The sequence below is a fragment of the Terrapene carolina genome, unplaced genomic scaffold (genome assembly GCF_002925995.2).
Source record: "Terrapene carolina triunguis isolate 2854851 unplaced genomic scaffold, T_m_triunguis-2.0 Scaffold130, whole genome shotgun sequence".
NCBI classification, from domain to species: Eukaryota; Metazoa; Chordata; order Testudines; family Emydidae; genus Terrapene; species Terrapene triunguis.
The window spans coordinates 1,714,233-1,734,668 of record NW_020664481.1 but is presented as its reverse complement, the minus strand read 5'-3'; the positions used below and the strand labels follow the sequence as shown (position 1 = coordinate 1,734,668).

At 49.0% G+C, this 20,436-nt stretch overlaps 1 protein-coding gene across 1 annotated transcript; it reads left to right on the top strand.

The window, feature by feature from the left end:
- Positions 1 to 6,423: 6,423 nt before the first annotated feature.
- On the top strand, positions 6,424 to 19,205 carry LOC112117489 (BPI fold-containing family B member 4-like). The gene is made up of 15 exons (XM_024215439.1): positions 6,424 to 6,529; positions 7,624 to 7,738; positions 9,187 to 9,294; positions 10,035 to 10,178; positions 11,126 to 11,189; positions 11,680 to 11,743; positions 13,022 to 13,113; positions 13,910 to 14,089; positions 14,516 to 14,569; positions 15,660 to 15,827; positions 15,938 to 16,005; positions 16,466 to 16,508; positions 17,051 to 17,114; positions 18,058 to 18,131; positions 19,182 to 19,205. Exons 1-15 carry the CDS (start codon positions 6,424 to 6,426, stop codon positions 19,203 to 19,205), a joined length of 1,368 nt encoding a protein of 455 aa, XP_024071207.1.
- The last annotated feature ends 1,231 nt before the right edge of the window (positions 19,206 to 20,436 follow it).

Genomic DNA, 20,436 nt, shown 5'->3' with positions numbered 1-20,436 from the left:
GCGATCAGTTACTAGACATTGTGTTACTGAGAGAAGGGGCTGAATGTTTGTTTAAAACAACTCGCTTCATCTGACGCTGGAGTCCTTGATACCAAATTTGTTTTCTTTCACCTCTAGTGATGGGATTCGGTTCATGGATATTCTTAATCAGTAGCTGCCATGCATTGTAGATTGGAAGTTATTTCTGTTCTCTCTCTCTCTCCTGTGTTCACCACATAACAGAACACAACAGATTTGCCTCCCGTAGCTGCACTTCTTGTAAAACAAATATTGACATAAATTGAGATGCGCTAAAACTGGGATCTTGAATATGGACACTCAGCTCATTTGCCCATTTTTAACACCACTGAGGCGTTGCATTTCTATAGTATCTTCTGTCTCAGGGCCTCAAGGGTCTTGACAGACATGAATAAATTACCCCGTCTGCAGTGTGCATTATCCCCACATTACTGACGGGGAAACTCAAGGTACAAGAATGTCCTTACAGTTAGGACATTCGTCCTAGAGCAGAGGGGCTGCACAAACCCTAAACGCCACTTAAATCCAACTTAAGCTCTCAGACTAGGACTTAAATGGTGCACAGGCCAGGTGCTGACACACTGCATGGGGTGAACATCACTTGTGGTGAATGTTCTTCCGGGTTCAGCTAAAATCCAGTGTATCTGCTCTGAAGCCCAGAATCAACTACACACAAAACATTAGGGCTGGGAGATGATGCATAAGAACGTATCAGACCCACAGCCACACTAAGGGGATTTCAACAGGGGACAGCAGTAAAATGTGTCTGTGTATCAGGAGCCAGTGGTGCAGGAGATGTAATCCTGGTGGCTGTGTATACTGTGTATTTCACTGTGAGTCTTGTCATTGTTTTCCTGGAGTCACGTCTGTGCACTTCAGGTCTTGCATCTTGGGACACTGATCTGTAATCTGGTGGAAATCTCTCTGCCACTCATCAGTGGTGAGGCCAGTGGCATGTTTTTGCGTCATTAAATTCTTATTAATTAACGGTCAAGTACTTAGTGCAGATCTCTCTGCTTTATATTTGACCGCAGTTTTATGGTGTAGTTAGAATTTCTCTGCAGCACGAACATTCATTTTTCACTTGCAATCCTCAAATGTGACTGCATGGTTAAGAATGAGCATCATCAAACCAAACCCTGGTGTTCTTTCTCTAGGTGCTGAGCTGCAGCACATCCGCTATCCAGCACCAAAACCAAATGTTCTAATGGAGACAATGCAAGCCTACAGCAGAGACAGAACTGAAAAGCCTGTATAAATTAATACACAGGCAAGGAAGAAACCTGGTAGAAGTTTCCATCCGCTGTGTATGGATATGAGTTAAATATCCATTTAAAATTCCTGCAGGATTTTATGTGGTGTGTATGTGAGAGAACGGGAATCAATGCAAGAAGAGATGATTGGTGCTACACCACAGAGAGCAGAAAGAGCGGAATAAAACCCAGCAAGAATGAACAAGGTTTGAGCTATGCTTTTCTTCTAACTTGATCCAACACTTTGACTCTCTACAAAAACAAACGCCACCCAATCCTATGTGATTCTGAATTCTCGAGTGAAAACGTCAGCAGATTGAAACATTTAAGGGAAGGGAAGGGGAAAATAGTTCTTTCTTTAAAAACAAATCGTACCCTCTTACTGGGTTTGCTGTTTTCTAAGTTAACCCCTTCCTGGGTCGTAAGTTCCAGGGAACTTTGCAACACTGCATTGTGAAGGAAAGTGGTATTTTCCATCTATGCATTAGTCTTCTAATAAACTTCAGTGCTTCTCAGCACTCAGATCCTATTCTTTTCTAATATTTCTCATAATGCTTCATTTTTAAGTCTGTTCACTTCAGGGCTGGGTTCAGCGTTCTGATAACCAATTCTCAAATCTTTATAAAAGGGGGAAATGAAGTATTAGTGATTTAGAGCGGGGTTGGGAAGCAGAAGAAATGACCAAACCAGAAAACCTGCACAACAACACAGAGTCTGAAACCATGTATAAAACACACGGTTACTACAGGTTAGACTTGCAATTGTTACCGTAATATGTGTGTGTATAAGTTAGGTAAATACATACACAAATGCAACTAATTAGTCATTACCTGTGCAATTACTGCATGTTCAGTCATACTATACAAACCGATCACACAATTCCACGTCTATATTACATACACAATTGCCTGTCTGAACTATCTGAAAATCAGCCCCTGGACATGCACAATGGCTGACTTTACCAGGCACGTAGCAAAAAACCTCTCTTGTACCATAGGTGAGGTCAGAGTTGAGCTCTACAGGTCCCGTGGTCCCCTGTGAAGAATTCTCCTTGGACATTCATGGTAACCTCAGCCTTGTAAACTCAAAGGGGTTTCTTTACACTGGGGGAAAAAAAAGAGAGAGTAAGTCAGCATGTGAAAAGCGAGCATGCCAGGCAGGTTTTTCCAAGTGATCAATGCAGATAGCAAATAGCAAAGTCAGCAATAAAGCCAGCTACTGTAAATCAATCCAAGAGACAGCCGGACACAGTTTGAAGAAATCAGGAACACGGTGGCTGAGCTAATCATCAGATGTGAAAATTATGATGATGAGGGATTTTAGCTGCCTGGATTCTTTGCTTTTGGAAGGACCGTGCTGTCCGTACTGTCTCTGTGCACCTGTGTGAGGAAGCTCTCCAGCTCCAGGGCTGTGATACCTCACTTGTGGGGTGTTATCTTTGGTCCCTTGTTCCTGCTTCATCTTGGGGTGACCCTTGCTACTTCCTGACCCGGTTCTAAGCATGACTGCAGCCAGGTTCCCGGCAGCAATGTTTGGCTCCCCCTTAGCCCTGAATGCTCTAAGTTAGGTACCTGCCTAACCCCTTTGTCTCTCCCCTGGGAACAAACATTCCTTTTCTATGTCTCTGAGAACATGTCACAGTCAGTAGCCCAAGAACAGTCCAGGTCCAAATGTCCAGGTCCTTAAATAAAGCAACAGCTTACACCAAGCGGGGAGAGAATCAAGTTAAACCACCCAGGCCTGTATCTGAGAGCGCACACAACCTCTGCTAAGTAGGCCATAGCCTTAGGTTCCCCATGGAGTGAAGTAGGACTGCTTGGGACTAGTGCCTCAGCTGTGTGAATCAGCACATCCCCATTGACCTCCGTGGAGTCATGCCAACGTACACTGCTGAGGCTAGATACTTACATCCAGCCCTGGGGTTCTGTCTCTTTCAGGGTGTCGGAGTTGTCGTCATCTTCATCTCTCCACCTGTGCTGTTAGGGTGAAATCCACCTGCCCTGCAGACGGCGAGCTCCAGGCCTGCATGCCACTTACAGCTAAAACCCCACAGAAAACCTCTAAATAGGAAGAATGTTCTGAAGTCCTTTCGGCAGCTCTAGTTCATTTCACTCTGTCTGTCAAATGCAGCCATTTCCCACGGCAATGCCCAATAACGGGGGCACATCCGTGCATAGATTGAACTACTTCTTAGCTATGCATGACGTGCCTCAGGTGGCACATGTCCAGGATTCATCACTGGTTGGATCATTCGCTTCCCTGGGCTGGGCCGGGTTACTGACGGGGAATGTGACGTGGCTGCTGATCCACGCTTCCCATAGATTGAACTGAAAACATTGATTCTTATGTCTGCTGTATGACTACAAAGGACGTGGTATTGGGCCCGATCCTTGAGGACGTTGGGGCAAAACTACCCTGTAGCTGACCTGTCCCACCACAGGTGGCCTCCTCCATGTAGGAGAATCTTCAGAACTGCTATAGTGTTTCGATGCCAGCGTCACCCCCAGTCATCGGTGTGCGGGGAAAGGGGAGCAAGGCTGTGATTTCCCCTACGCCCTGCTGTCAAAACACTGAGGACTGGACCTTAAGAAAGCCATCTTGAGATGTCCCCTTCCTGCAGTGTGCTGAGCACTGAGCCATTGCCCAGATCAGACCCACGGTGACAAAATGGATAAAACTGTATATAAGTCTTGAGCTCTGCAAAAGTCCCCTGCATGTTGTTGGCTCCTCGTTAGCATTTCGCCTTGATCTGCCTTTTTATTAAATGCCTTTGAAATTTTGAACCAAAGGGATGGTTGACAGCTGCTGTAGATTCTCATTCCCACTGGCTCATTAGGGGCTTGATTGGGATCTTAGGGGTGTGTGTGTGTCATGTTTATGTTGTAAAACTGGCATGCTGTTTGCACGTCTACACAATAACTTTCCTTACTGGATACGTGGCCGTGCGCATCCTTCGGCTGCAGCTGAGATCTGTGCAAAAGGAGGCCACATCTTTTCCTCTCTTGGAAAATTCTCCATTGACATTTATGGTGACTGCTTTGGGCTTATTAAATTGGAGAGGCTCCTTTCAAATGCAAACAGAGAGAGCTGCCCAGGCAGGTTTTCCAAGCCATCAAGGCAAACAAAACCAGCAGCAATGTCAGCAATAAAACCATGCAGTATAAATCAATCCAAGTGGCAGCTGGGCACTGCAAGAGCAGGAATAGAGTGGCAGAGCTAATTATTAGATGGGAATGATGAATGAAGGCATCTTACTGGTTGTAATTTAGCTGTAGCAAGGGCCATAGGGCTTTATTCTGACTTTCTATATTCTTACGGCCTTGTATAATAGTGTCCATGTTTGTATCTTTAATTTTAACATCTCTGGGCCAGACCCGCAGCTCACTTCAATGGAGCTCTGCCTGTTTACATTAAATGGGGATCTGACCCATTGAGTTCACTAGAATTATGCCTGTTTATGCCCGTTAAGGATCTGGCTCTTGGGTTCCCGGTCTCTCAGCACTGTGATGTACGGAGCTGATACATTCTGGCCCCCACGACCAGACTTCCAAAGCAGAATGCGCCCAGCCCTCTGTGACATTGCACAGGTTAATACTTGTTGCAGTGTTTGCACACACATGCACAATCGTTGGCTTTACAAGATATGCAATGGGAGAATGCACCTCCCCATACATCAGAAATCAACGGAGCCCTAGGAGATTAAAATGTTTCCTTCATGCAGGAGTTATGTTGTTTTCTCTTCTATATGAAGAACCTGGTTCAAATATCTACTGTAAACTGATGCTCTGGGCATATGCCTTAAAAATCGAGTTTACATCCATGCTTGTTCTCCAGGAACAGAGCTGGGACGATGAGTATGAAGACGCTTGACAACTGACTCATGGGGACTCTACCTTCTTCAATGCCTGCTTAGTAGTAATGTTCTTCTTTGACTTCCACAGCTTCACGTAAAGACCTTACAACCTGTCCTACAGCCAGCAAGCAACCCTAGTGGACAGCAGTCCCTTCCAATGCCATGTGGTTTGCAAGTCCTCAGCATTCCTGACCTCCGAGCACTACGCGTGGGAGCGTGAGAATGCTGCTTGGTGGTGGTGGTGACCCTTATCCTGCAGCTTCGTTTGAACAACCTGTTGTTCAAGAACGTGCTCAATTTTTCAATGTCTTCAGTTATGTTGGGAGACAGGAAAAAATTCCTCCCCCCACGGAATTCTTATACCCAAGGGGCTAGCTCATGTTTCATCATTTGTTTGATTTTCCTCATTCTTACGTAGGTTTTGATTATATAAGGGCTCCCTGCTTCACCTCAGCTACCCAAGAACAGAGAAAGCAAGAAAGCTCTGGAGAGCTACCAGGCATCAGCCAAGGGAGCCAGACCGGATCCAGGTAATTATAACACCTACGCCTCTACCTCACCAGCTCCGCTGCTCATCCTGTGATGTGAACGAGTTTGAAACGAGCGAGTGATAATGCAGTCATTACATTTCTAATCCTTGAACGACGTGGATGCTCAGTTCAGGGCTGGGTTTCTTAAATCTGTGACTTTTCTATCCTTCACATTGCTTATTTCCGTTGATTATTTTGTCACTTATGAAAATTGAAAAGAATAAAATAGCATGTCAAGCTCGAGCTACTGCTATTTCTAGCATGGCTCTTGGGATGAATCCTTTGGTAGGGATCCTTGGAAGAAATCTGCACTACTTGAATAAAGGCTAGAGAAAGTAATTCATAATTAGAACATTGATTAAGGACTTGTCTCCATGAAAGGCTGCTTGGTTGCCTTTTCTGAGAGGTGTCGGAAATGCTTTGGTGGTGCAATAAATGGTGATATGCTGTTCTTGGGCCAAACCCTGATGTCTCATAGACTCATAGACTTTAAGGTCAGAAGGGACCAATATGGTCATCTAGTCTGACCCCCTGCATGATGCAGGCCACAAAAGCTGACCCCCCCACTTTCCCTCACTCAGCTGTTACTCATTCCTTACGGAAGTGACGCTCCCATGGGCTCCAGTGAGAGTTTTGGCTGAGAAAGGACTGAGCGGGGTGCCAGGATTTGGCCCACGGGCCCTGGATCTCTCAGCAGGGGCCTGTTCTTCCTTGGTTACACTGCAGTTGCACTGACTGGAGATTCTCTCTGCAGGGATCAGAGCTGAAGATGTTAAAGGTTTTGGGAATCGTCCTCTTCTGTAGCCTGTTGCCCCTATCTCAGGGAGTGGTCCCTGGAGTCTTTTCTGTAGTCAGTCCAGAGGGAATTCAAAATGGTAAATAGAAAAATATGGGTCACGGTTATGCTGCAAACTGTGTGGGATGATGAGTGGGAACAAAGCCTCTCTGAACAGCCCCTTTGCTTTGTCACCTTCCCTGTTCCGACTTTATTCTGTATTTACTCACTTACCGGGGGCAGTCCTGGCTCCTCAGAGCTCCTGGTTCCAGCAGGAGACTCAGAAGTGATCATGGGTCTTTGTAGGGCCCTGTGCAATCCCGGAAGGGTCAGGAGCAGCAGATGGTGCAGCACAAAGCAGCCGCTCGGCATCCCAGGGTCTGAGCCCAGGTCCGCATTTGCCCCTCTGTGCCTCAGTTTCCCATCTGTAAAAGGCGGGGAATTGACTTTCCTTCCTCAGGGTTTGTTGTGAGAATTAATGAACGAGTTAATGTTTCTAACGTATATTGACATACTCGTACTAAAATTGCAATTGTGGTTATGCCCCAAATGGAACACAAACGGTACAAGCTGTGCTTTCAGCACTAATCTGCCAAGGGTGGTAGTACGTTTGTGAAGCAGACACAACTACATAGTAATCTTGTTTAAATTAGATTTATAGTGTGTTAAGTTCGCGGTGCACACACAGAAATGAGATAAAAACATAAAATTCTCTTTCTAGAAGGTTGCAACGTAACACGACTTTATTGCTTAGATTCTAGAACCCTAACGCACAAGACCCAAAACCAGAGAGACACAAAACAATCTGCTCTGTAAGGCAGAGATGCACCAGTCACCCCCCTTACTCTAGGCTGGCTCTTTGCAGACTGACTGCACAAGACCCAGATCACACGCTTCCCTACAAAGCCCCGTAGTCTGGAAGCAGGACCAGGAAACCCTTCTCACTGAAAGTGCTAGCTTGTAATTATAACACAGTTTCCCCTACACCACACTGAGGATGCTCTTCATGGTTACCTTTCAGAGCTACTAAGCCAAGGACTGTTTCAGTTCAGTCCATCATATTGTAAAACATTGCTCTCCCCCCTCCCCCGTATGGTGTTATATAGATTACTGATGTAACACTCGCACCTTGAGTTCCATTTGACTAGGGGTCACTCTCCAGGATCTCTGGTCTCATGGAAAGACGTGTTCCAGTTGTCTCAGGTGCATTGCTTCAGGATGGGCTTCTCCAAAAGCATCTCCAGGCGATCCAGATCCCCGACATCGTGAGCGGAGGGGGCCTGCTCGGTTCATTCATCAGCATCACAGGGTAAGCGGAGAACAATATGCTAAAGCTTCTGCATTGGGGGCCTGACCCACATCCCACTGGATTCAATGGGGGTCTTTATGACTGACTCCAAAGGGGAGAAGCAGGGGACAAGCTACCATCAGTAAGAATAAGGTCAGTCTAGAGTCCCTATCATGGATCCTTATACTGATTTATACCAGGGGAGAAGCTGGCCCTCAGTGCCAAATTCCCAGCTGGTGCTGTGCCTACTGATGCCAGTTGTGAACTCAGACTCAGATTTCATCCCTTGTGGTCCATGATTGCATCTCGTATAGAAGAATCATTTATTGTTATCAAGGGCCCCAACCAGTTGAAGTCACTGGAATGACTTAAGAAGGTAGTTTTAGCCTTTCCTTTGAACTTCCTTCCTCTTTGGGTCCAAGTCTCCCCCCTTATATGACCCTCAGGACGCTCTGTCATCATCTGTAGGTGGCAATTCTCACTGGGACGTCCCACACCTACTGCTCTTTCCAGACTGTAAAGGTTGTTATGCTTGTTCTTTGCGTCCAGGGTTTTGGCTTGTCAGAATAGAACAGATTTTGGAGACAAAGAACGTTGACCCCAATAGCTTTTGCAGGTGCAAATTCACACACATACCGATGTGCGGGTGTTGGGGTATTGAGAGCGCACGTGCATGTGCAAAGGCACCTGTAAGTGCCTAGTGTGACGTGTGCAGAGGCCAGGATCGGATTAGTTCACCTGTCAATGCACTGAAGAATTTCCATGGTTTGGATGGTCCACAGCACTGTGCGCGCGAGGTGCTTGACAGGCGAGGAAAAGGGCAGGTCACTGCCCACCGAACGTAGTCTAACTGCAGACCGTAGCTATGCTCTTATGCCACAGGCTGTCATTCCAGCTCTCCCGCGGGTTGGTAAGATGGGTGTGCGGTGCATTGTGGGCAAGATGCCCAGGCTGCATCTCACCGTGGCAAGTTGGACAACAGCGTGACAGTCTCGGGGGGTGCGGTTTATATTTTCAGATGCAGAATTATAGCCGTGCAGCAGTGTGTGTGTGGGGGGTGGGGAGGTCAATGATAGGGTCAGAATGAAAAAGCAGATGCAACTTCCTGGATCAGCCTCACTCCAGGACCCCACTTTGGCTTTTTGCTCAGGACTGGGTCTGTGTAGCACGAGCCTGCAGGTTTGTATCCTACACAATGCATCCTGCTGCAAGTGATCGCTCTGCCAGGAAAGCTGCTTTTCCCTACCCCCATTTTAACTTCTGCTCCTCCGGGATGTGAGTTCAACCATGTTAGACTGCCTTCGCCTCCCCACCCCGTGCACCGTTTTACACGTCACCACTGCCTTTGGCCCATTACTTTTGTGGGGAACTTCTAAAGTGCAGCTCACAGAGGGCTAATCGGGGATGTCAGTTCCTGACTGTGTGTAACTGCGCAGCCGTTTCTCACGGCCTCTGCTTTCGTTCTGCAGACTAGAAGTTGTTAACGTCCAGCTGCCCACGGTGTCGGTGACGCTGCTGCCTGGAATTGGGGGCCAGCTGACCATCGCTACTAAGCTGGAGATCAATGGCAACTTGTTGTGAGTGCGGGGTTGACAACCTGCAGCTTTTTGTTCTTCTCGCTGGCGCAAAGAACCGAACACTGAATGGATACGTTGGTCAGATGCTCTTTGGAGGAGTCCTGACTCGCGCTGGGAAAAGCAGTGGGCTCTCTCCCGCCCTCAGATACCTGTTGGTGGCTCCCCCTGGAGGCAATGGGTGCCATGAACCTGCATCTGAGGGCATAACCTGGCTCACTGTAACTTTTGTTTCACAAAACACAACATTCAGAAACCTCCCTCCCGTAGAAAAATCTCTGTTACGCCCGAGGTCTGTAGGACTCGGGTCAAAACTCAAAGAACAGTAAAGAGGGAAAAAACCTGTGTGTGAACCGACTGCAACCACTTAGACCCAGTTTATTCTTGTTACTTCACCTCAGGAATACAGAGAGGTGGATATTTTTGCAGTGCACCATGTTGTTTATGCAATTTCCTCATTGCAAAGTAACCCTACGTCTGTGTGCATCACGGCCCCTAGGAAATGTACACCTTGTATGGATTTTCACATGATCCCCACAGGTAGCAATGTGCCGACAGTGCCGGTGCAGGAGTCAGTTAATAGCATTTGCAGTGAATTTCAATAGAGAGAGGTGTGAGATTTCACTAATTTTAATCTGACCATCATATCATGGTTTTGGAGGTTATAAATGTCTCTCCTTAGATGAATCATATTGCAGCATGCTGTGAGATGAGCTATATCTAACCTGAGTTTATTTCTTTAGGCTATCTGGGCTGATCCATATTTCAGTGGACGTGAACCTTAACGCAAAAGTCAGGGTGACCAACTATTCAGAAGGTGACTTACAATTTGTAATTGAAGACTGCCAGTCCCTGCTTGGTCCCTTTGACATCCGGCTCCTCTCAGGGTAGGTGCCAGTGGTTTTCCCGCCTTCTGTAGTGATCATCAGTAGGGCTGAGTGGATAATACATTTTTCATTTTGGGCCCCCCCGTGGCAGCAGATGTGGGGTAATTCTCCACCCCCACCCCCCTGGTGAAAGTCTCATCCTAATCTGAAGTTGGTTTAAAACCTGAAGCATGAGGTTTCGTGTCATTTCCAAAACTCTTTATCTAAACTAAAGGCAGCTAACGCTACCTCGGACTGTGGAACTTCGGCGGTTCTAGTCCAGGGGCAGGCAAAGTTTTTGGCCTGAGGACCACATCGGGTTTCCAAAATTGAATGGAGAGACAGTTAGGGGAGGCTGTGCCTCCCCAGACAGCCAGGCATGGCCTGGCCCCCAACCCCTATCTGACCCCCCCCACTTCTTGCCCCCTGTCAGCCCCCCCGGGACTCCTACCCCATCCACCACCCCCTGCTCCCTGTCCCTTGATCGCCCCTGGACCTCCCCCCCAACTGCTCCCCGCCACCCCATCCAACCCCCCCCTCTTTCCTGACTGCCCCCTGGGACTCTTGCCCCCATTCAACTACCCCGTTCCCCACCCTCTGACCACCCCGACCCCATCCACACCCCCGCCTCTGACCACCACCCCGAACTCCCCTGCCCTCTTACCGCGCTGCCTGGAGCACCGGTGGCTGGCAGCACTACAGGTGCGTCACCCAGAGCATTGTGCCAGCGGCGGGGCGAGCTGAGGCTGTGTGTGTGTGCGGGGGGGACAGCAGGGGAGGGGCCAGGGGCTAGCCTTTCAGGCCAGGAGCTCAGGGGCCGGGCAGGAGGGTCCCGCAGGCCGGATGTGGCCCGTGGGCCGCAGTTTGCCCACCTCTGTTCTAGTCCCTTGCTACCTCTCTTGAGACTTGTGTTTTTAGCCACCCTGGGCCTGCTTTGGCTTTCATACTTGGTTGTCTTTCTCTTGCAGTTTGCTGCCAATATCAGTGAATGGATTAGTGTCTAGCACCCTTACGACAACTCTGCCTAGCCTGGTGAGATCAAAGACGGACCACTCCTGCCAGAGGGGCATTGAGAAGCGGATGAGGGATGGCCTGGATTGTTATTTTATTAGCTTCATTGTGAAGCTTGCTAGCCCAGGCACTGAAGAATCAGAACTGATTGGTTACAGGGGCATGTGGAATTTCAGTTCTCTTCCTGTCTCGTTTTCCCTCTCTTTTTTTGTCATTGTTTGGGTGTCCCACCCTGTGCAAAGGTACGGAGGGCAGGTAGGCAGCCTGGTGGCTGCTGGGACCTCTCCCCCGGGCCCTGTCCCCTTCCTGGGGTGTGTGAGAACAATTACTAATCTCTGAGATGGATATTCACAATGAAAACTGTTCTCCATAGTTCTGAGGGTTTCCTCACAGAAGCCCAGACCCTGCTGCCGTTACATTGATAGCACCTTTTCCCCAAGGACTCCCAATGAAGTTGGTGGTGGGTCTGCTAGCAGATAGTCAGGTGCTGAGTGTTTGCTGTTTTTTACAGTTGTGTCCAGTAGTCAACAACATCGTCACGCTCTTGAAAGTGCAGATACTGGGCACCGTGAATGGTACGTATCTTGCACAACCTTCCTTCCCGCTTCCGCCCCTTTCCCAGTAATCCCAGCACATGGAGCAGTCGTCGTTCTGTGGGTCAGCGTAAGCGCTGCAGTCCACAGGGGGAGATCCACGCCATCGGGGGCTCGGGCCCACCCTGAGAGTGAGAGGCTACATTCAGGGATGATGCCAAAGGTGGTTTGCTGGTCAGGAGTTTTTCAACAAAATGTGTTTTCATGGAAAATGAAGATTCCTTGAATTTGTTTATGGGAACGAGCCAGTTCTGATGAATTTCCTGACTTGAAATTGCCAGAGCATCCAATTTTGCCATTTTTGAAATGAAACATTTTGGTTTTTGTTTCAAAATTAACTTTTTGTTTTGAAATTTAATTTAATTCACCCCCCCCCCAAAGGTTTTAAAAAAAGGGAAAAGGCCATAATCAAAAGGTTTTGACTGACTGGAACCGACATTTTTTTGCCGTGTCAGTTGGTGAAAATTTTGGAGATTTCAACTTTTTGTCCCAGTTTGGGATGGGAATTGTGTGTTTTTTAACTATTTCCTGCCCAGCCTTCGTTCAAGCGGCACGTCAGGAAGTAGGGCTAGAGTTCCTAGGCAAGTGTAAAGGAATCAAAGCTAGAAAAAGGGAGGGGTAAATGAGAGTCTGCTGTAACTGACCCTTTTTCCAGCTTCACGTCAGCTGCTTTTCCTACTACACTCGTCTCTTCCACTCCCCTGGGGGGCGAGTCAAACCATTGTAGGTGTCTTTAGTCTCACCCCCACTTACACTATTTACAAATTACCACTGTATTTGGCTCGTAGCCTTTTTGGCTATGTTCTAAGATTCAGATCACAGAAGGCCTAATTTGGGACTCCTTCGCTTGCCCTGAGTAGCACTTTCTCGGCTTAATCTTGAGCAAGGGAGATTTAGGTTTGATATTAGGAAAAACTTTCCAACTCTAAGGCTAGTTAAGCACGGGAACAGGTCACCAAGGGAGGTTGTGGAATCCCCATCACTGGAGGCTTTTTAAGAACACGTTGGACAAACAAACACCTGTACGAGATGGTCTAGGTATATTTGGTCCTGCCTCAAGATGGCGGCATGGACTAGATGACCTCGTGAGGTCCCTTCCAGCCGGACATTTCTTCTGTGAAACAGTCCCACCAAAGCCAATGCCCTTTGCTACTCAGCATGAGTAACGGTCTCAGCCTTGAGCCCAGAGCAAATTGGGAAGCAAAGGAGCTGGTTGGCTTGTTGTTTGCTCTTGATGTGACGGACTCTGTTTCCGTGCAGTGCTGGTCCCACTTGGTGCCGTAGGAGAGATCCAGTATCAGTTAGCCAGCCTTCCACTGATAACTGACCTGCATGTCGGACTGGATTTAAATGTAAGTGTTGACTTTGGATAACAAAACCCTGAGACTGCATTGTGCTGTTTTATGGCGTTTATTCGGATCACTGTTCTTAGGGGGAGTCTGTTTGTTTGCCTTCAGGGACATTGATACAGCTAATATAAATGAGGAACGCCCTGCACAGCATAACCCTAGAGTACAGCTGGCCTCATTACTATCAAAATACTAGTCGCACATTTAGGACATGATCTGAAGCTCATTGAAGTCAATGGACTTTGGATCAAGCCCTTTGCTTTTCTCTTTGCAAATCATTGACAAACCTTTCCTGATTACTGCAAAGATAATCATTACTGGTAACTATTGCATGTCAATACACAGGTATTGGAGTTAGGATTAGTTATGTCCCAGGCATGTGTGAATGAAAACGTGCCTAGTGAACATCGCGGTGGTTCAGCCTTTGAGTGAATGTTCGTGCACGCAGCGTGGCAGGAAACAGCCAGTTCCACCCATCAGCTCTCCGTATCCAAACCCTTTCATTTGCCAAGCAGTGAAATCCATGGGGTGGAACACAGCAGTGAGCTAAGGGGTTGGTTTTGGGCCTACTTAATAAAACAGAGAAACCTTCATTATGCATCGTAGAGTTTAGCAAACTAACGTTTTGTTAAATGTAAAGAGAACTGTTGAGAGAACAAAATGTTCTTAAATAAGAACAAGAGTGGATGACCAATAGGAAAGGTGTAAGCCCAGCAGCAGCCTCGCTCGGACTTGCAGTTGCAGGTGACTCTCCTTGTTTGAAGGTGATGGTTTCACTCGGTACCATCTCCCTTTCCAGACCGTGTTCCATCAGGTGGGAGGAGGCAACATCTCCCTCCCTGTCAGCGCCGTACCCGTGGCCCTGCCCGCCCTGCAGGGCAATGTTCTGAACCTGGGGCTGAGCCAGGCTTTCCTCAACGCCGCACTGTCCCTCCTCGTCCAGATCCAGCCACAGACATTTATTTCTACATTGGACGTGGTGAGTACTGAGTGCCGGGATATTTCCATCCAGGCTAAAGGAAATATATGGGCGCCTGTTTGGAGCATTGGTTGCATCTCCTGATGCTCTGGGCAGTTCCTAATTCACCTGCCCTAACTCACTGAGACGTGCTTAACAGCTTGGAAAGTATTGAAATAGCAGAGACGTTAACTCTGGCCTGGGAGCTGTGAGCATGTAGGAGTGCGACCAGCATTCCTCGCGTGTCCCAAACTTCCGCGCAGTCCGTGGCAATTTTGCAGAGCTAGGACTTCCGGACTGGGCAAGAGGCTGTGAGCAAACTGGCTGGAAAGTGAAAAGTGGCTCTGGGAAGCAAATGGGTTGCTGCTGAGAGGGTGAAATCTGCCATTTAAATCACTTAACCCCCGAGCTTGGCGTTTTCAGCTGAATGTTGTTCTGTTTCCCCAGTTCTCTGGTGCCACCCAGCTGATGGACGCCATTGTGGCTCTGATTCCTGCTGGGGTGAGTGACGTATTCGTGTCGCATTACACGGTGTGCGCGTGTAAACACCATCAGCTCTCTGCACTAGGCATCATGGTGAGCCCTAGCATGCCGGGTCAGCTCTGCTGATGCTAGCGCCCTGGGATCTTTATGCCTCCTGCTCTCAGCCACGCAGTACGTACCTCGTGGCTAATTCAAGCTGAAATGGTCCCGGCTCCTCTCCCTACAGCCCTGCTGCCAGGAGGTGTGAGGGGAGCAGCAGGCCACAAACAGACTTTCTTCCTTTCCCTCCAGTCCTGCTGTCTCTGGGAGGAGGGCAGTGGTTCATCTGCAGCCTGTACTCAAGGCACTGCCCTCCTGTGAGGGACTGGCATTGCAGCCAGTCTTCTTACATTGGGGTTGGCCACAGGGTCTCTGCTGCCCTGAGCAAACCGGGAAACATCCTCCCCTACCAGCCTGCATTCGCCCGCACAAACAGCAGCTCACCGTTATGCAGCCCCCGCCTCCTGGTCTGGCTCTGCACTCTCGCCCCTGGGTGGCTCGCCCCACTCTGATATCCCTCAGGGCGGGCTTTCTGCCACAGGGCCCTCACTGCCCCCAGCCCCTTCCAGAAGGATCTGCAATCACTTCCCTGCATTGGTGCTTTCAAGAGCAGGGAGAGGTGACCGGTGCTACCCGATCTAAGGCACCGCACAGGAATGGGCAGCGTGACAGGACAGGAATGGGGCGGGGGTAACGGAGTCAGTGGGCAGGCAGTCACCCTGCAGGGAGGTCAACTCCCCCCTTCTCTGGCCACACTGAGCCTCTGGTATTGAGAGACTAAAGCCTGGCAGCTGCCCTGAATAGGATTCATTCGTATTTCCCAAAAGCTCCCTGCAGCCTGCTGAAGAACTTGTGTTCGCTCTGCAAGGTGCAGGAAATTCAAACCCAGGATCCCTGCAAGGTTTGGAAATCGCCCTGACCTCTCACTGGGATTCTGAGCTGGGGGGGGGGTCTAGTTATGAACTGTGAGGCCCTGGGCGCTAACCCATCATGTTCCAGCTGGCTTGTGTTAATAGAGGGCAATATCCAGTTCAGTTCACGCCTAGCCCTGTGTCTCTGATCCCTACAGTGTCCCAACTGCTCTGTGGTATCTCCTCTGAACATTGAAATAACAATACTTGGGCCCCCACTCATCACTCTGGAAGCAAACAAAGCCACTGTCAAGCTCTCTGTCAAGATTCAGGTGTTCACGAAATATTTGGATGGAACCATCCAGACGCTCCTTGCCCTGAAGGCTGTAAGTATGGCTGTCCAGAGTTCAAACTGGTACAGTCTGCACCCAGCTGACTGAACCAATCGCAAGTGGAGTTGGAACCAACTCTTCAAATGGACTCTCTCTCTTTGCAGGACCTTGTTTTAAATGCCCAGGCCTCTGTTGCTGGAGACAAGCTGCTGCTCAGCGTATCCCTGACCAGGTATCCGGTCTCGCTGTTTGTGCGTCTCGGCAGCACTGTCTCCAGAAGAGGGAACAGGGAACCAAGTACACAACAACAGTGCACTTCCTTGGACTGGCCTGCTTTTCAGCAGTGCTGAGCACGCGCAGTGCCCAGGGACTCGACGAGGGGCTGCAGGTGCTCAGGAAATCCAGGCAGTTATTTGTTAGGGGCTTAAATATGGACATAGGGGTTGGAAGTCAGGAATCCGTGTATGAACAATCTGACTCAGGGTTTAAAAGCTGAAATATCTGTGTACGTGTGACTGTATTTTGTATGCATGTGTTTCTCTCTCTCTCTCTCTCTCTCTCTCTCTCTCACTGTACTCTGGGTGTGTGACTGCTCCAAAGATATTCACCCAACCATTTTGTCTCTGGAAGATAAAAGATCAAATCAGACGATTTGCTGGCTGACGAGGTACCACTTGTGTTCTTTTCCCCAGTGCGGCTCTAGTCTTGGAATCTTCAGACGTCGGCATCGTTAGCGTAAGTTCGTTTTTCCAGAAATATCTAAAAAACACGGTCAGAACAAACAGCTGCTACGCCGCATATCTGTGGGGAGAGGAGACCAGCAGAGATCTGTAGCACTGGAGGCTGCTGTTGGTACAAAGGTTGCTTTCTCCCGCCCGTGGTGATGGCCTCAGCTGGCTGACATCCTTAATCACTAGCTGCCACAGTTCGTAGCTTGAAGTTGTTCTTCTGTCATGTCATTCTCCTTCTGCCTCCATCAGGTGACACAGGGTCAAACCCTAAAGTCCTCACTCCAGATTCAGGCAAAGCTTCCATTGACTGAGTGGGAGCTTTGCCTCCGAAAGGAGGGCATGAAATCTGAGTGAGGATGCCAAGGTTTGGCGAAGAAAACGGGCAATGTTTGCTCTCCATAAGCTGCATTGCTAGGAGATGAAGCATTAGGCTGCTCCCATGCTACAGGGCCAGCTGAATTCCAGCCTGCGTTACCCATGTTAAAGCGTGTGCCTGGCTGTCACATGCTGGCCAGCAGCTCACTGGATCACTCTGCTCTGTTTCAGCTCTCTGGTCTCGGGACGTTGATCAATAAACTTTTGGTGGAAACTTTTGTGCCGCTCATCAATGGTAAGGCCAGCTCGGGGCTATCTTCAGAGTTCAAATTGGCCAGGGACGTCCCAAAGCAAATGTCTCTGCTGCTTTGATGGTAAATCTCTGCCGGCTTCTTAAAGTCACCGTGACATTTAGGTGCTTTTTGAATTTGAATGGGAAGAGTTGAAGTGGGGCTGGAACCAAACCTGCAGCTTGCCGGCAGCTGCTTCGGAGCCCTGGGAGACAAATTGTCAGTTGTCTTGCTAAAGCCTTATTGGTGATGGTGATAATTTTGGGCTAGATAATTTTGGGTTTCCCCTGTTTAGGCAGCTGCCCCGGGGGGGGGGGGGGGGGAGAATTCCCCTGCACCCCCCTTTTCCTTGAGCAGCCTGCATACAGGGGCCCAGAGCTGCAGCTCCTATGCCTGGGGAAGTGGATGGGCTACTCCGAAGATGTGCCCCCTCCTATTCCCCAGGGGAGCCTCTCACCAGAATGGGAGGGGGCAGAGGGGGAGCCAGGGTTACCCCCCAACTCCCAGATTTGCAGCTAGCAGGACTGGCTGACTGAGTGCATGAGAGGGAGTCTGCTGCACCTCTTGAAGGGGAGTCAAATGTTACTCCTCCTTCAGCACAGCTAGTGAATGGCCTCTCAGTGCTGCCCGGGGGGGGTGGGTGGCGAAAGCCCCAGAGCTGTGGCTAGAAGCCGTTACCTAGCCCTCTATTCCTAAGGCACCTGGCCCCGGCTAAGATGCTTGTGGCCCTTGTAACCATTCACAATAAAGAACCTCAGAAATGAAAACAGATGCATTGCCAAGTTTCAGGCACTGTTTGTATTTGAGGAGACTCCGCTCCGGTGCCCCCAGCCTTCCCTGTGCTAGTCTGATGGGTAAACTCATGTCTAGGGTGAAAATTCAGCAGGTGCATGGAACAGCTCAGCTTCACCAGCTGGGTGAAATAAACCTACTTGTTGTCTCTTCCAGATGCTCTGGCTGTCGGACTCCCACTGCCAAACGTGCTGGGCATTAAGCTGATTGACGCTGTTCAGATTGTGGAGGTAGGGATTCAGAAGGGCTATTTCCATCTGCCCTGCTGCCGCCTCTCCCGTCTGTGTGCTTGGAGCAGCTCACCCCTGAAGTTTGTCGCTGGCCAGGGAGTTTGCCTTTTGTAGAGTCAGATACGTTGTCTGTGCTGCACCAAGTTCCCTCCCTTTCGAGTCAGGGACACTTCTTCTCTGGGAGAACACTGCGCCTTTAAAGGCACTGGCCGGGGTTGTAGGAATTGTACCTCAGGGACCAGCTTTGCTTCCTGGAGCAGCTCAGTGTGCAGGAAGGGTGCACAGACGGCCTCTGCTGGAGCACAGGGACTGGCTTGTGACACATCCATACATGGGATGCACAAGGGTGGGGGGAGTCTTTGCACCATTACCCTCCCTGTACTGGTGCAACGCCCATGCACAGTTGTGCCCCCAAACCACGATGATTCCACGGTTGCCCCTTGCCTCATTGGTGTCACATCTTTGCATATCGCAGCCTCTCGTCCCTCCTTGCTGCAATCGTTGATTTCTTTAGCGAAGGACAGGCTCGGGTGTGCTGCCCATGCGTTAGCAAGGGGCTGTCACAAAGGTGCCCCCCTCCTGCTGGAACTGCCCCAAGGATCTGTCATTTCTTGTCTGCTGAGAACGATGAGGCTGTCTCCTAATTTTGAGGCCAGGGGAGATGGCAATCACAGATGCACTCAGCTGCGCTGTGTTGAAGGCGTTTGTGCTTTTGACAGTGTTCTGGAGAGCCCGGCTCAGTGTTCCACTTGTAATGGAGGAGGGGTGGCTGGGGAAGTTACGCTCCTGATACATTTTTATGAGACCCTAAAATAATTGACCTCTAGCAGGGATTATTGATCAGGACCCAGAGGGGAGTCTCCAGCAGAGGCAGGAAAATTGCTCCACAGCCTTCCTTTAAGTTTGGTGCCAGAATTTTTACCAGGAGCTTCCAGGAACACTCCAGACCCCCTACAGCCCCATAGCTGATAAAGGAACAGACTTAATGAAATTACCCATCCTTTGGGGTAAGAAAGTAAGTTAAACTTGTCACTTTTGGAACTTCCTCAGGGCCTGGTTGTGGTGCGTGTGTGAGCCTGGAAAGCCCAAAGCAGGCCGAGGTCTTTGTGGTGACAGCGCTGACAGCAGAAAGAGAGCCAGAAAGACCCACAAGAATGAAACGCCTAGACTGATATCATCCTATTTCTTTTTCTAGCTTGATTCAAGACTGAGTCAGATTTTCAGGTAGTTTAGGCCTAATTTGCACGTGTAAGTACTAGGATTGCACGGTCAAACGCCAGCTAAGAACAGTGCACGCCAATAACGAGATGAATTAGCAGCGTTTGTGTTCTGCAGATGAGGTTAGGTATGTAGCTGAATGGCTAAACTCTCTGAAAACCTGGTCCCTGGCGGGATAGTGTCCCAGGTGATTCTGAGTTTTACATGGGAAAACACAGTAGATTTAGTATAACGAACAAGTGATGGTTAAGTAAATTTCACCGTCTCAGGGTCAGGAGAGTTTCCTGTGCCAAGCAGTGGATTATGGGTAGGCAGGGGTGTGTTTCACTTTTTGTAACTCTCTTAATAAACATTTCTACTTTTTCAACACTCCACATTGTGCTTCTCTTGTCTGTTTCCCAGAGACCTCCCTGTGTTCAGTTCCCCACTGCAGATTGAGTTCACTTTTGGTAATTAACACACAGATCTTTGAGAAGTTGCTCACCAGAAAACTCCCATAGGACGGTTCCTCCCGATCTGTAACAATGTAGCAGCTTGTGTCTCTACCTGACCAAATGTTAATCCAGGACCAAGAATCAGGAGGACACTGCATTGCAAAGGCCACCAAGAGAGTGCTGGTTTCTAAAATCTGAAAGAGAGTAAGGGAGACTACTAGAGAATGGCTATGCCATTCTTCTCCACTGGAGGGGGACTCATGCACACCAAGTTCTATGCCTGCACAGACTAACATGTCCTGGACTCCACCATTGTGAAAAGGGAATTGAACTCGGCACATTTTGCTTTAAAAACAAGAGACCCGACTGGTTAAAATGAACCTGGGGGCCCGATTCTCCTCTCACACGAGTGTCCATTGGCACTAACCTCACCAAAGCCAGTGGAGTTACACCCGGGAAGTGAGAGGAGAATCAGACCTTGGCAGTGTTGGTGAGACCGGAGTCTGTTCTTGGCTACACAAAAGGGGGAAGGAAGTTACAGTAAATTGGAGAAATTCAGAGAACGTTCACTCACGGGTACTTAAGGAACTTAGCTGAAGCAATCTCAGAACCGTTAGTGATTCTCTTCTGAACTCATGGGGGAGCGGTGGGGG